This window comes from Dipodomys merriami, unplaced genomic scaffold (assembly GCF_024711535.1).
Source record: "Dipodomys merriami isolate MVZ:Mamm:240054 unplaced genomic scaffold, mDipMer1.0.p SCAF_24, whole genome shotgun sequence".
In the NCBI taxonomy this organism is placed as follows: domain Eukaryota; kingdom Metazoa; phylum Chordata; class Mammalia; order Rodentia; family Heteromyidae; genus Dipodomys; species Dipodomys merriami.
Genome location: NW_027203826.1, coordinates 25,651,363 through 25,667,795, shown reverse-complemented (window position 1 = coordinate 25,667,795; position 16,433 = coordinate 25,651,363). Strand labels below are relative to the sequence as shown.

Here is a 16,433-nt window from a genome sequence, read left to right as displayed (position 1 = left end):
CCTTCCTTCCTTCCTTCCTTCCTTGCTCTTTTTTCTTTTTTCCTTCCTTTCTATTTCCTTCCTTCCTTGCTTCTTTTTTATTTCTTTTTTCCTTCCTCTATTTCCTTTTTTCCTTCCTTCCTTCCTTCTGTAAGGTCCATTCCTGGACGGCGAACAGACCTCGCCCAGTACCTGCATTACTTAGGCAATTGGGACACCTGGAAGAGGTCACATCCGCATCTGCTGAGGTCTCATCTTAATCTGATGTGGCCACACCTTTCTCCCACCTGATCCCACTTCCCTTTACCTGGACACACCCTTCCCCGCCCCTACCCTATATAAGGCCTAACCCGGGGCCAGATGGTCTCTTTTGCCAGCGGAGTGGAGTGCCAACCTTGCCTGGTCTCAGCAGGTCTTCTGAATAAACCTACCCCTTACCTGAATACCACGTGAGTGCTGCTGTTCTTACTGGGCTATCTCTTTTAAAAACCTAACATAAATGGTGCCGTGACTCAGATAAAGGGCTTAAAGTCAGGATAGCTGGGATTTCTGTCTGTTTTTTCCCTCTTTTTTCTTTTTTTGTTTGTTTTTCCCTTTTTGCTCTGAGGAATACCCACAGTTCTGACGGCCTTTTGCGAACCAGTCTGTCTGCGGTGGAAACAGCGCATCGATACCATTGCTGCCTTCACATCTACGTCCACACCACTTCTCCACTCTGGCCTTTCCCAGCCACGTGGAATGCCAACCTTGCCTGGTCCCAGCAGGTCTACTGAATAAACCTACCCCTTACCTGAATACCACGTAGTGCTGCTGTTCTTACTCGGTTACCTCTTTTTAAAAACCTAACACCTTCCTTCCTCCCTCCCTCCCTCCCTCCCTCCCTTCCTCCCTCCCTCCCTCCCTTCCTCCCTCCCTCCCTTCCTCCCTCCCTCCCTTCCTCCCTCCCTCCCTTCCTTCCTTCCTCCCTTCCTTCCTTCCTTCCTTCCTTCCTTCCTTCCTTCCTTCCTTCCTTCTTTCCTTCCTTCCTTCCTTCCTTCCTTTCCTTAAGCTATGGGATTTTGAAAGCTCCATTATCTGTAATACCTCAATGTGAAATTTATGTTTGCTGTTGGTTTTAATGTTATCAAGACACAAATGAAAGCCCTTCCCATGTTGGTAGTAACAAAGAGTGTCATGGCTGACCTGATTCATCTGCCATATGTAGCAAGCCAGCAGGATCATTCAGGAAATTCAATATGCCCCCAGAGAGAAGCCAAACACGACAGCTTATTTGGGGAATCATTTTATCATGAAGATGTATTTGGTTCTTGAAGCAGACCCAGAAATTTTTATTGAACTGTCTCTTGATTAAAGGGATAGATGATATCTCTGGGTTTTCCTTGACAAAATTGCCTTATTGTTGTCTATATTTCTCTTATCGTGAGGAAGGAGGTTTATTGTTCAATATTTGTTTCTTGTCTGTTTCTAGTAGCAGAGATTGAGGGCTCCTGAAAGGTTGGGCTCATTCATCCTAGAAATTACAAACAGTAAATCCTTATACTAGGGCTTCTGACATGTTTATAACGTCACAATAGGTTCCTGAGGAGGCATGTCCTGGGAGCTGATACTTCTTCACATTTTTAAGTGTGTAATCTTTATACTTATGGCATCATTGACCAAAGATTATTTAGTAACTAAAATTTAAAATTTGATTGCAAACATTATTGTATGTTCATCCTAATGTGTACATGAAAGCCCACAATATTATATAGTGATTAAAAAGTAAGGATAATGGTTGTTAGAATAAGTTAGCATGCCTTTTCCTTTTTCATTCTCTTGAGTAATGTACTTTCCTTTGCCAATAATTTTCGCTCAATACTAGAGTTTGCTGTTCATGCAACTTGCTTTGCCAATGTGAATCAAAAACTATTCTCTATAAATGATAAGGAATGAGTGTGATAGATGGAAAGTTAGGTAGGTTGGTCTACCCTCTTTCTAGAACTTCACACTGCCTGAGTTGCTTTCAGATGCAGGAAGTATCTCACAAACCTTCTCAGAGAATAATAAAACAGCAATCCCCATGTTCAATGGACAGGCGCTGGTTTCCTAGATGAGGTGTAGGCTGAGATTCCCCCCTCCCCTCCAGTCTGATGTAGGCTGAATGTTCCTAATTAACATTAGAACTCTGGCAAAAAGACCTCTATCAAGTTTATTTGGTTAAGAAATACCTTTTGCTTCTTTTAAAACTGTCACACCTTCAGCTTCTCCAAGACAAAATTTCCTCTCTGACATAGATTGAAGATTCATTCCTTCCCCTCAAAAGGAATTACAAAATTGTTTTTCATATATATATATGTGTGTGTGTGTGTATGTATATATATACATACACATATATGTATATATACATACATATATATGTATGTATCTATATCTATATCTATATATATATATATAGTCAGTTGTGGGGCTTGAACTCTGGGCCTGGGCACTGTCCCTCAGCTCTTCAGCTCAAGGCCAGCACTACTGCTTGAGCCACAGCACTACTTCCGGTTTTCTAGTGGTTTTTATTGGAGATAAGAGTCTCACAGAGTTCCAGAAAGCTAACAAGTTTAACAAAACACATCTGTTGTACAACTGAATGTTTTTACATGGAGATATAATACCATGACTTGTATAAATTATGAGATCCAAAACACCGGTATAAATACACCACAGGATATTTATTATAAGTGAAGGGAATGACTGATGGAAATTTGTGTGTTCAATATATATACATATATATACACATATATACAAAACAAAGTACAAAATTATGAGTAGTTACATAATTTCATACTAAATATGTGAAAAATATACCATGCTAGAACAATCTTGTTCCAAAGTTTGAAACATAATTGTCAAAAAATTCTTCATACAATATATGAACTTATCAATAATTTTCTAAGTATAAAGTTCTTTTATTAGAACTTTGTTTCCATTGGTACTTGAAGAAGACAAAAAGTTTTTGTTTTAAAAGATTTGTTAAGTTCTAGTGTCAATGGAGGCTAGAATTTACCAGTTACCAACAATTTTTTTGTCTTGAATTTTAACGACTAATCTTACTACTTGTTAACAGAGATCTATGTGACATGTTTGATCTATGGACCTAGTGTAACTTAAGTAAAATAATACTACAATAAAAAAAAGTCTCACAGACTTTCCTGCCCTGGCTGGCTTTGAACCTAGATCCTCAGATCTCAGCCTCCTAAGTAGCTAGGATTACAGGCGTGAGCCACTGGTGCCCAGCTCCTCTATATTTTTAAATTGTTTAAGATGACCTTATTTTAAAAGTCATTTCCATTTCTTGTCTCTGAGGCAAATAGTGTGAGCTACTGAAACAAGCTTCTAAGAGAAACATTTCTTGGGCTGGAAACGTGGCTTAGTGGTAGAGTGCTTGCATTCATGAAGCCTCAGGACTGGCAAAAAAAAGAATAAAAGAGACGAAATATTTCTCCAAGTGGTGGTTTTAGTGATTATTACCTTCAGCACCAGGAGAAAGGCCCCGGCCTGAGTAAGTCCTGAAGAGGCTGATTAACCTTGAACCACCTCTAACTTCTGAGCCTTCAGCTACAGGAATCAGCAAATTACCTTTATGACTTAAAGGCTCTGAGTTGGCTTTTCAGTTACTTGTAAATGAAAGTATCCGCCGCAGTTCAAAGTCCATCAAAGTATCTTTGACCATTTGGCTGTGAGCTATGAGAACATTCTAGCAGAGCACTCTGAGAAATAGCTTCTGTGGACTCCCTACTGTTTTCTAGTTTTTTGTTTTTTGTTTTTTTTTTGCTGATTTGATACTAGATTCTCTATTGAAAGAACAACAAAATTATTAAAGAAATAAAAACCTAGTGTTTGGAAAATTTTAACTTTCAAATGAATCTCTAAGAAATTTATTAGAGACATATTAGGGAATAAAGGACATATTTTCTACAGAGTCTATTGAAGCAGAGCATTAGAAAAAAAGAAGGGAAATTTATTAGTCAATGTACCAGTCGAACAAACACATCTTGGAACCACCCGTGCTTGGATGGCTCACGCGTATCGCTATCTAGTATCTTGCATTATGATGGGCATATGACAAATAATGAATGAATGCATAATTCACTCTCTGGTGAAAACTATAAAGGAAGAGTAATTCAGTCACAGAAAAACAGAAATATGTTCTCACTACTACTGTGGTTGTGACCATCTGGAAAATAATGACTGCAAGAGAAATAATGAATAAAGTTCTGTAAGTCAAAGACTGTTTCCTGGGTAAAGGTCCACCCCCAGGCTAGACATGGTAGTGCATGTTTGTTATCCCATGATTCAGGAGGCTGAGATCAGAGGATCATGAGTTCAAGGCCAGCCTGGGTTGGAAATAATATGAAAAATGTAAACGCATAGAATTAGGCTTTTACTGATTGGTAGTTGCACTCAAAACCAAATCGAATTAAAGAAATAAAAATAGGAGTTGCTAGCATGTTAGGGCTTATGGACTTCACTGAAAGTTAATTAGTTTGGATAGCTTAGAAACCAGGACCATTCCAGAGAGCAGAATGCAGGATTTGCCATGGGAAACACTGGGTGAGGAAGGAGCTGTGTGGGGAGGGGGTAAACTAGAAGATGACGGTGACTCAGATGAAGGCAGTTTTAGTGGCATGTATGCATAGTTGGTTGAAGAAGACTGAAGAAAGAATAGAAAAAAAGAAGCTAGGCTTTTGAAGAAATTTGTTGAGAGGAGTCACTGGAAGACATGAGGTCATTGTTTGAGAATGGATGAATCACAGGCTGCAAGCGTCCCGGCCTGCTTTCTTCCCATCCTTTGCACTTCTGGCCATGGTCTCATTACGTTGTTCTATTTTCTTACACACCTGAGCCTGTCCCTAATGACCCTCCATATGTGTTTGAATAAAACTACTCACAGCTGCTTCATTTATACCACTGTAAGACTAGCATGTGGAGAAGTACTGAGCATCCAGGGTAGCCTTGATCAAACAGAGAAGTGTAGAACAGCAACTGTTTCCAAGGATCCAATTTCAGAATAGTCGAGATCAGATGACCTACAGTCCTGTGTTGACACAGGGTCTGTTTCCCCTTTATGTGGAGTAGGTTGGACAGCAACTAGAACTTACTGTCCCTCCAAAGCGAAATACCACAGGAGAGAGGCATTTCTCACAGGGAAGTATAAGCCTGCTAGGGATCCCCAAAAGCTCATGGCAAGAAAGAACAATAAGGAAGAAGTGTTCATTCATTGCCTACAACAAACCCTAAATGAAATGCTGACAGTCCCATTCATTAATTAAAAGCTTTGCATTTTATCTTTGTTTCCCAAGGAAATATTGTAGAAAATTCTTCCAGAAAAGTTTCCCTGTTCACATAGACAACTATTCTGCTCCACGAAAGCAGGCTGGAAGTTTGGCGATGATTAGATCCACCATGCAAAACAACCGTGTTCAGTGAGCTAGCTACCTGTGAAGGGAAACAGAAGGGAAGCCTTTGCCCTCGGATGGAAGGCGTCAGAGCTGGTACACTCGTGAAGTGATCAGGGCCTGGGTATGTAACGTTACTTTGGTTTCTCCATTATCTGTCCTGTTGTGCCCATCTCTCACCACAGCCCAGCACAGTCACCCTGCTGATCAACTCTAGGGAAGGTGGCCATTTTTCTCCACATGATGGTACCTCTACAAGAGGTACACCTGGTATACCGGGCCTGCTTGCTTTTGAGTTCTTTCTTTCCTTGCTTAGGGCCTTCGAAGAGCTCTTAGAGAGTGTAAGAGCTGCTTCATTACCCGCCCCCTCCCATTGCCAATGGAGCAACCATGATTGCTGGAATGATAATAATCACCTCCATGAGGACTGATCGTTCAGTACTGATTTTGTTCCAGTGTACGGTGGGCCATCCGTAAATATTCAGAAAATAAAAGAAGAAATAAGCAAAAGCCAGTGGGCAGATAAGAAAAGTAAGTGTGAAGACTTCTTTCAAAGACGGCCGCTCTCTTCCTTCTCCTCAGCATCACCCCTTCAGTGTAAATCTACTCTCTGTTCTGTCTTGCCTTTCCTCCTTACTAGGTTTTATTTTCCTCCCACCCTCCTTTCTGGTCCTATTAATACTCACTGGAATTTGATGACCCATCCCAACAAGCATTAGAAGAGGAGTGTATAAAATAAGCCTCTTCTTCTTGGCACATACATGACTTCTGATCCTAGGAAAAGATAAATATTTGACAGATACTAGGTAAGATATGATAGACAGGTACTAGGTAAGATATGATAGACAGGTACTAGGTAAGATATATGAACTGCTAAGAACTTATAGTGCTTTTTAGCTAAAAATAATGGTAATAGTAGCAGAGCCAATAGTTTACATGTATTTTATGAGTTTTTATTTTTAAATAACATCTCTTTATTCCTTTGGGCTTAAAGTTTTCTAAAAATTCAACCTTAAAAATAAAATTCTTTGTATAATTTTTTTTTAATTTAATTTAATTTTATTTGAGAACATACTGTACAGAGGGGCTACAACTACATGGGCAGGACAATGCATACACCTCTTACCAAGCATTGCAGCCTCCTCCCTTGTTTACCCTTCACCTCCCTTCCCAGCCTCCCCCCTCCCCCCACCCAATCATACCCCCCTCCCCCCCCACACCGACATTGTAAAGCTGGTTTTGACATGACATTTTGTACTTCTCATTGTTGCAACAGGTCCACCTGAATCCTTAAACGACTTGTTTGTCCCCATCTCCTCCACATGTTATACTGACATCAAATATAGTGAAAGAGGGGGTTACACTGTGGGGGAGGGACATACAAAGCAACAAAGAAATAATCTTATAAATGAGTTAGAAACACATGCATGAAAGAAACGAAAACATTAAAATACATATTTAAGGGTTCGTTTTCCTAACATCACATTATCTGACCTTTTCCGCTTGACTCATACCTATACTAGATATTGCAAATAAGGGAAACCATGGGACCTATGCTTCTTTGGGCCTGGCTTACTTCACTTAATATAATTTTTTCCAAACCTTTCCATTTCCTAACAAATGGGGAAATGTCATTCTTTCTGATGGAGGCATAGAATTCCATTGTGTATATATACCACATTTTCTTGATCCATTCATCTACTGAGGGGCATCTGGGTTGGTTCCATATCTTAGCTATGGTAAATAATGCTGCAATAAACATAGTTGTGCTGGTAGCTTTAGTGTGGTCTTGTTTGTAAACATTTGGGTAAATGCCCAAAAGTGGGATTGCTGGATCATTGTATAATTTTTAACTTAATTATATTATCTCATATTTCCTTCCAGAATCCTTTCCACAGATCTTCCCTTTGAGAGAGAGAGAGAGAGAGAGAGAGAGAGAGAGAGAGAGAGAGAGAGAGAGAGAGAGAGAGAGAGAGAGAGAGAGAGAGAGAGAGAGAGAATGGAAAAGTTCCTTTGTTTTTCAAGGACTTTTAAAGGTCTGTTTTTGTATCGGCCATATCTCTTTGCCTCTCTTTTTGATCAGTGAGACATACAAGAAGATTAATAACCATTATAAATAATTAGTGCCTACAGTTCCTTTCAGCACCCATTATCAACATGACCTTTCTTCCATAAAATATTAGGAACCTTTGACCCTGAGGATATCTGCACATTCTCCCAAAATGCACTAACGTACAATTCATTTCGGTGGGTTTTTAAAATCACATTGTCTAAGAAAAAAGATTAGAATATTAAATCTGGCTGAAATCACAAACGTGATTCAAGTAGTTCTTTTAAAAATAGGAAACCTATCGAGATGCACAGTACTCATAAACTGATATGTTGAACTGAAACTCCTTTGTACAACCATTTGGACATGACTAGAGAGAAATAAAATAAAAAAGATGGAATGATTTTCCTGATCCTCCATAATCTATTAATTAGATGCAAGTCCCATAGCCCAGTCTTTGTTTTTCCACATCTACCAAGATAGTGTTGAATTTTCCACTCTGAGCGCCAGCTGCTCGATAATTCACTTTATTCAGGTTGATTTGTACAGGCACTGGGGGACTTAGAACTATACTGAAAGAGAAATGCTAATCACCTTGTTTTATAGATAAGTTTTAACAATTTGACCCCCTGCTACTACTGTAGTTATTTGCACTATATGCTCTAATCCTAGCAATAAATTCTATGGTGAGAACCATTTCTGGCATCCAGTCTGATTTACTTTGGATTGGACAGTGTGACGAGGTTGGATGAATACAGGACAGCGATCAAAGCCTCAGGAATGATTCTGATCTGTGGACTGTCACAGCAGGAAACAGACTTACCTCAATTCACAAACGCCTCCAAGGAGAGGAACAGAAACTGGCTGGGAGAATATGGCTGGAGGCTTTGTACAAGTAACAGGGAAGACAAAGCAGTGTCTGCAGAACTATGACAGCGAATGGGACACTAACTAGCCAGGGACGAGATAAGTTGCCTCTGCAATCCTGTGTCAGGAAAATAGTTGGAGTCAGAACATGGCCAGGTGGAGGTCTCTGTCTTCAGTGGGTGGGCCCACTGAAACCAACCACCACAAGGGGCCTGTGTGAGATCACTGTCTGTCTATTCACGAGTCCGTGTGCTCCTCACGCAGCAGTATGACGTCTGATCTGCAGCATTGGATCTAGTTATAAACAGACTTTTGGTTTGAGCACAGCCCATTGCTTGTCTTCTACTTCCAACAGGTTTCCCAGCAATGATGACTATGTGATGATTCTTCCTCTGTCTGGATCTGATTTTTGAGAGAAGTTTTGAGGGATTCTTGTGGCTTTGTAATAGGGTTTTGCTTGGGGAAGTTAACTGTCCTTGGCATGTCCGTTGTGGTTGCTTAGGAACAAGGGACAGCAGAGCAGTAGCAGTGATTCTAAAACTCTAGGGAATGGGCTTCGTTAGTGTGTGTCTCATTGACGGGCAATCCCAGTGTGCCTGGCCTGAGATGGGAACATGTCATAGCAAGAAATGTGTAACCCCAGACTCAGAAACACCAGAGAGAAGCAGGTGAGTCCCCAGCTCTTCCTGACTCAAAAGAACTCATGGGAATGTCTAGATGAAGTAGCCTTCACTCTGTACTTCAAAGGCAGCCCTCCTTCAAAGCCTGGGGAAAAACATCAAACAGACTTTTTCCCTTTCCTGGACAGTGACCTTTTCCTTGGGACAGGGCTGGCTTTCCAGATCATAGAGCAAGGCCTAGCACTCAAGTTTTCAACCAACAGTTTTGTTAAATAACAAAATGTCCATCAACATCACACACTCACTCACCCTAACCATTTCACTAGTGTGAGAAGGGCAGGAAGGGGGAGGGAGCTATTTTCCCAAATCACTGGACTCAAATGTCATCCCCGGCCCACTAGGACACACACACACACACACACACACACACACACACAGAGTGCTGGGTCACTCATTGTCCCTGAGTTCCCAAACTACAAACCAAAACAAATAATGACTATCAGTACACAAGTGTAGAATTCACCTCAACAATCAGTAAACAATCACTGGAAAATTTGCCTGTGGGCACAAGTCATTTCCCTTTCAATGTGGAAATCCCTTCCATTCAGAGTCTTCTTGCTTGAATGTGAGACACATTGCCTCTTCTGTAAAGAAGCTGTGTCCTGGAGGGAAGCCTCTCTGGTGGGCTGTTCACAGCTACTGTGGTTCTACTTTGTTCAGATAGAAAAACAGGTGTTCTCCTGTGTGACTGTATGGCTGGTGGGCAATGCAAGAAGTTCAAGAAATTCATGTATCTCCTAAGATTTCACATCAACCGTTGTTTCTGTGTGCAAAGGAACCCATGACCTTCAAATGACAGTTCTAGACAGAAAGGTTTTGTTGTTTTAATGGTTGTTTATTGAAATTTAGCATTTTCTTTTCATTTCCCTTAACAGAGCACCTACAGACATGTCAAGATGTTCTAGCCAATTAGAGAGGGGAACATAATGTTACCCAACAAAGGAAAAAAATGCCCTTCAGTGAACACCTTGAGACGAATCATCTAGGGTACAATCAGTAGGGGAGGGGAAAGCAGAAGTCTGTTGCTCACTGCTGACTATGGCTTGTGTTTGGCTGTCGTCCTGCTAGATGGAGCCTCCAGGCAGAGAGCAGGGCTCTTGAGCAGAACAGGAGCGCCATTCTATCCTTGTTGATCCTCAGCTGGCTTCAGCTCAGCTTTGTCAGTGGGAGCAAATACAAACTGGCCTAGAGTGACTTTGGCCTGGCCTTCTCTTTACTTTTCCCTTTTCTTCCCATGCCCTGGCCACAGACCTTTTCCACAGATCACATCCACTAAGTTGTCTAAGGAGAACGTTACGCTCTCTGTGCAATTGTCATAGGAATTTCTTTTTGAAGCATTTTCCCAGGAAACCCTCTGCTATACCATAAGAATTGGGTGCTGAATAGTTATATTTCCTAACCTATTTTCTGTTAAAAATATTTTAAGTTAAAATACATTATTATATACAGGAAGTTCCTTGTGACATTTCTTAGACGCAGTGTTTCCCGTTACTTTCCCTTAATGTCCTTCCTCCTTCTTAAAATGATTTGAACAGGCTTTATTGTTTTATTTTCATATATGAAGGACTTCAACTTTCTCTATCCTTATTCACCTTCCCCTCCCCCTGATGCCTAATTTTATTAAAATAACTAATTTTATTATAACTCATTGATGACTATTCCACCATAAAAAACATAGAGCAAAAAGTTCTATTTCAGACATTTTGTTCAAAAGGAAAGGCTTTTTGTTGTTATTTATGTAAAACAAAGAAACAAAGCCACTATAAAGTTTCTATGTCTTATTATTTCAACTTTCCAGTAGAAATTTGAAGATATTCTTCCAGTTTCTCCAAGAATCCCGCAATAACGAAACATTGAAAGGAAAACAGAGTTCACAAATGCATTTGTTAATTCTAATTTGTGTAATCTCAAGGCTCCTAGGCTTTACAAAGCCTTTCTTAATTAGCGTACAACATGACTTCTCTGTGTATGCTGAGTTTCCATGGTAACGTTGAGGCCATGACTCATGACCTTTCAATATTATTGTCAGACAGCCAAAAGCTCCTTCTTTTTTAAAGTGATCATTTTGTTTGGGAATTTATTAAAAGAGGTTGGCTTCAAAGAATACTTTCTGTGGTGTATTTGTGGCAATCTGAACATGCATTTGAGAGTGGTATAATTACAACAAGCTGAACATTTCTTTCTGGCTTGATACATTATTTGGTAAACAAAAGATAAAGTATGCTGGGTGCTGATGGCTCACGCCTAGAATCCTAGCTATTCAGGAGTTGGAGATCTGAGGATCCTGAGAGTTGGGCAGGAAAGTTTATGAGACTCTTATCTCCAAGTAACCAGCAAAAGGCTGGATGTGAAGCTGTGGCTCAAGTGGTAGAGCTTTAATTGTTTTGCAAAAATGCTCAGGGACATTGCTTAGGCTCTGAGTTTAAGCCCCAGTACTAAGGTCTCTCTTCTCCATGAAGGTTCCAGTGACAAGTGCAAAGGTACAGGCAAACAATCGTGAATGTTACAAACCATAAGGACTGCAAGAGATAGATGTTCACAATCTGCTTTTGACTCTCCTGCTTCCTGGAGACTGCTTCCCTCCTTCTTCTGTTTTAAGTTGAAATAAGAGAATTCTATGCTTCCATCAGAAAGAATGACATCGCCCCATTTGTTAGGAAGTGGAAAGACTTGGACAAAATTATATTAAGTGAAGTAAGCCAGGCCTACAGAAACATAGGTCCCATGGTTTCCCTTATTTGCAATAACTAGTACATGTGTAGGACAAGCAGAAAAGGCCAAAAGCTATGTACATATGACCAGATAAGATGATAAGAGAAGTGAACCCCAAGATAGGGACACAAATATCTTTTTTCTTCCTTTGTATTGTTTCTAATGTATTTATAATGTACCATATGGTTTTTTATTGTTGTTATTGCTTTGTATGCCCCCCCCCCATGGTATAACCTCTGTTTTCACTGTATTTGATGTCGGTGCCCTGCATCTTGTATATATATACTTCTCTAATTCGGGAAGGGGAAGGGGAAAAAACAAAATGCTTAAATAAGGATACAGGTTGACCCATTGTGACAATGAGATGTACAAAACACTATGTTGAAAATGAACTTTACAACTTTGGTGGGGGGGGTTAGTTGTGGAGGTGGGAGGGAAGGGATGGTAGGGGGAAAACAAAGGAGGAGGCACCAATACTCAATGGGAAATGTACTCATTACCTTGCTCATGTAACTGTAACCCCTCTGTATAGCATTTTTACAATAAAAAAGTTCCAAAAAAAAAAAAAGATTTTGCAGGGTTTTGGTGTTTGGGTTTTTTTTTTTTTAAGGACAGATATTCTCAAGAGAGACTTTAAAGTCTTTTTTATCTTCTGCAAGGAAAGTTTACATTCCATTACTTTTATTTCTTTTTGACATATCCAGAAACTGACATTTGGAGGAAATACTTTAAAATGTTATCTTCCACCTTACTGTGTAGGGATCTGTGTGTGTGTGTGTGTGTGTGTGTGTGTGTGTGTGTGTGTGTGTGTGTGTGTGTGTGTGTGTGTGTGTGTGTGTGTCTGTTTGAAATACAAAACTGAGACTTCTCAACCTTTGCTTTCTTTCAGCCTGGTGTCCGCTTCTGCAAGTTCACAGTCAGATATGCAGCCAAACACCAGAGTGTCGGTAAGAAATAGACTTTGGATGGTTTCTTGGTGTAATAAGAAAAGTAGTAAAATGAGCCTGCCCTTTAATTGAATTAATACGGAGGATTTGCCTTGATATAGGTTCATTTGCACAGCTTACTTGTAAATACTTAAAGCCGAAACATGCAATGTTGGTTCCAGATGCGAGGCTGAGTTACAGAGGGGTGGAAATCAGTTCAGACGTGGCATGGGTGGTGGGGAGAAACGGGCGTGGAGGGGCGGGTTCTCTGTGGCCTACAATGGTGTAAGTAACCTGGGCTACTCTTAAGTATTTGTTTGTGTGTGTGGAAATCCGCGTGTGCAGATGTGATAGAAACCCAGGAGAGCACTTGATTTTGTTTAGCTAGGCTTGCGTTTAACTCAGGGTCTATTCTAGAAATAGATGGTTTTTGTGGTTTTTGTCGTTGTTGTTGCTTTTCAAGCCAGCTGCAGACACAGCTGGGTCTGATAGTCAAGTCTGCAACTCCCTGGCCTCAGAAATCCCCAGCCTGCTCTCCCTGCACTCCCCCTCCAGGGATCTCCCGCTTGGTGTTCGGTTAAACCTAGGGGCGTACTTAGAGGGCTTAAATCTGGGACAGGGACACATGGAGGTTTGTCATACTTGTTCTCTACTTTTACATAAGTCTGAGAATGTTAGTTTTCTTTTTTTTTCCAATTTTCTCAAAAACATCATTAAAGAGTGATGCCAAGGGGTTTCAGTTCAACACGTCAGTTGATGATCAAAGCTTTATTCATCCATGCCACCCTCCCATCATTCTCCCTCCCATCCCGCCCAGTCCCATCCCCCCCCCAACTTAACCTTGTTCCGTGTCCATACATGGACATTTTAAGCTTATTTAATGCAGTGGGTTTTATTGTTTTTTTGATTTTTAAATTCATTGCCCCAACTAAGAGTAACCCTTCCCTATAGCATGTAAAAATGGTTTTTCTGTGTGACAGGAACCTTTGAGCCTGAGAAATGGGATGTTTCAGAGCATCAATCTGTTTGCTGCCCTTTCCTCTAAAGATGCCTATTCACTTATATCCTAGAGGTCTCTAACTTGAAAAAGACAAAGTACCAATTACCTTGCTTAACATTTTGCCTGGGGCTCTCAATTAGCTCCCTGGAGTTCACAAACCTTTCTTTCTAATTTACAATGACAGGGTTAGAACCCTGGGGCCTGAAACAACTCTGCTCCCCCTCCCCCAAGTCTCTCTACATTCAAAACATCCAACCTTTTGGGAGGAAGTTAGGATTAGAGACCTCCAGGTCATCACTCATCCAAGTGAGTGCTGTCTCTCCCTCAACCGCAGAGTCCGGCTAAGTGGTGAATTCCAGATACTATGCAGCAGAACCAATTCTGCTGGAGACCAGTGATGCACCCAAGTGGAGGAGGTCTTCAGTTGCCTCTTTAAATCATTATGCTACTTCTAGTAGAGAAGATTGGAAGGGAGAGGGAAAGGGAGTCAGTCTTGACCACCCGAGCACATTTAAACACACCCAAACTTTGTCAGACTGTACTGGAAACCTCATTCTCTATTGGCTTGTACAGTGCTGTTCTCTGTCTTTTGGACTCCCTTGGTTAATCATGCCTTCTTAACATCCCTGGGACAAAATTTCAGACATCCAAATGGCTCTCCATCAGTATCATTTGAAATACAACAAATGGACTAAGCTCCAGGCAGAGAGCTAGGTGTGTCCCTCCCTGTTGGACAAGGTGGTATCCAGAATTAAATGATTACATTGACACTTATATTATTACTGTTGCCACCCTAGTAGTGGAGAAAACAGAGATTTGGGGTGGCTCAACAAGCTTCTAGACATGAGTGACCAGAGGATGTATTCACTACTAATGTAAAACATTATCAGGTAATCTGTTAAGAATTAGATGCACTTCTCAGATTTAAGATGGTGCCCATTTATCTCACCCTTACTTTCTTGGGCCTGTTGGAGAATTAAAATGTTGCTTAAATTGTTGACTTTGCCCCATAAAATCTCCTAAACAGCTAGCACATAAGGGATCTCATTTTAAACTGCTTAGGAAATCAAATTTACATCACATGGGGACTTACTTAGTCTGAACTATCCTTGAGAATCCAGCAAGTGAGCATTGTAAACTCAAATTCCATTGGTTATGCCAAGTGGTACACCCCAATGTGAGACTGTACATGAACTTGTTTGTGCTAGAATACATATTATGCAAAAATGAGAATTATTATGAAGCCTCATAGCCCACGGTTGCTTTCAAATTGTTATTTGGTGATAATTTTACCGATGAATCATTATTTAAGTGCCTAAGATACAAAAGAACTTTCTGAGAGGTTTTTTTTTCTTGACTTATAAGGTCAGATTCTTATTATGCTATAAAGAAAGTCAACTTTACAAAATGACCTTTAAGTATCTAAAAGAATTTACATTTTATAAATTGGGCAAAGTAAGCCATGACTTGCATTGTGTCAGATCCTTAAATTCTGCTCTTCCTTTATTGCTTGATATAAGATGTCATTAGGTTTTCAGGGAACATATAACCACCTTTTTTATTTAAAGCCTTTCTGATATTTACAGTTGTAGCTCCTTGTGATTTTGATTTGCATTTCCTTCAAGTAACAAAAATGTGGAAGTGTCTCTTTTGTTTTCTTTTAATCTTTTTTTGCCATCTTTCTCTTATTTGATATTCGTATATCTTATACACATTTACTTTATATTATTTGTTTCTTATTAGTTGGGATTGATAGTTCTTTCAAAAACTATCTTTTGAGACAGATGCTCATGTCTGTAATCCTACTAACCCAGGAGGCTGAGATCTGAGGATAATGGTTCAAAGTTAACCTGGGAAAACAAACCTGAGAGATTCTTATCCCTGATTAAATACCAGAAAAAAGCCAGAAGTGAATCTGGGGCTCAACAGTTAGCGCATCAGCCTTGGGAAGAAAAGCTAAGGGAGAATGCTTGGGCTCTGAGTTTAAGTTCCAGTACTGGCACACATACACACCCCACCTCCACACACACACACACACACACACACACACACACACACACACGTATATAAGTAAATTTTCTGATGCCTTTTGCAGGTATTTTCTCAAGTCTGCAGTTTCTTTATTCTTGTAGCAGTGTTTATAGAATAGCAGGAGTTTTAATTGTGATGAAACCTTACTACTATCCATTTGGTACATTCATGGCTCCTGTTTCTGGCATCTCACATAAGAAACCTTCGCCCCAGGTCACAGATATTTTCTCCCAAGTTTCCTTGCAGAAATTTCATAATTTGAGGTTTTGCAATGATGGATGAATGAAGGCTGCAGGACTTGGTCTGGCTCTGACTGGGTACGGTTCTGTAGCCCTGCTCCCAGTAGTCCTTGGGAAGTGCTGACCCCCTCCCTCCCCTTCCCCTTTTCCTTCCCTTCCCTTCCTGCTTTCCCTCCTTTTCTAGATACTGTCTCCAATACGTCTCTGCAGCCAAGTCTCTCTTCCTGTCTTATTTCTTGAAACCCTAACCTAATATAAACATGAAATCAAAATAGATCCTAACCTAAGGAAGACAGTTTTGTGAATGGAAATTCAGCCATGTTGCTGGCGCAGAGGACAAGACAAACATGGGAATTTTAAATAGAAACGGCCACTGTGACTGAGGACAGCCCTTTGGAGAAATAGTACAAGTGGCTAATGGTTTAATATTTTATCTGAATGGTTTATTTCCCCTCCATAGACTCCATCCTGGGCTAAGACAAGGCCTCCAGGGCCTGGGTGCATGCTTCACCTCTAGGTGTAT

The 16,433-nt window shown here is 40.4% G+C and overlaps 1 protein-coding gene and 1 long non-coding RNA gene across 4 annotated transcripts in view; one reads left to right on the top strand and one right to left on the bottom strand.

Moving 5' to 3' along the window:
- Nucleotides 1-5,349: 5,349 nt before the first annotated feature.
- LOC138835663 (uncharacterized) lies at nt 5,350-8,806 on the bottom strand. The gene is made up of 3 exons (XR_011374690.1): nt 8,279-8,806; nt 6,092-6,179; nt 5,350-5,445 (listed from the first exon to the last, which is right to left on the bottom strand). It is a non-coding gene; the product is annotated as an uncharacterized lncRNA (long non-coding RNA).
- Nucleotides 8,667-16,433, top strand: part of Ccdc192 (coiled-coil domain containing 192) — a 160,099-nt gene continuing 152,332 nt past the window's right edge. The window contains exons 1-2 of one of the 3 annotated variants that reach the window (XM_070034130.1): nt 8,667-8,990; nt 12,604-12,661. In XM_070034130.1, the coding sequence (XP_069890231.1) occupies nt 8,872-8,990; nt 12,604-12,661 (177 nt within the window). In that variant the 5' untranslated portion in view covers nt 8,667-8,871. The remainder of the gene's footprint in view (nt 8,991-12,603; nt 12,662-16,433) is intronic. The other 2 variants (XM_070034129.1, XM_070034128.1) reach the window with 2 other exon arrangements.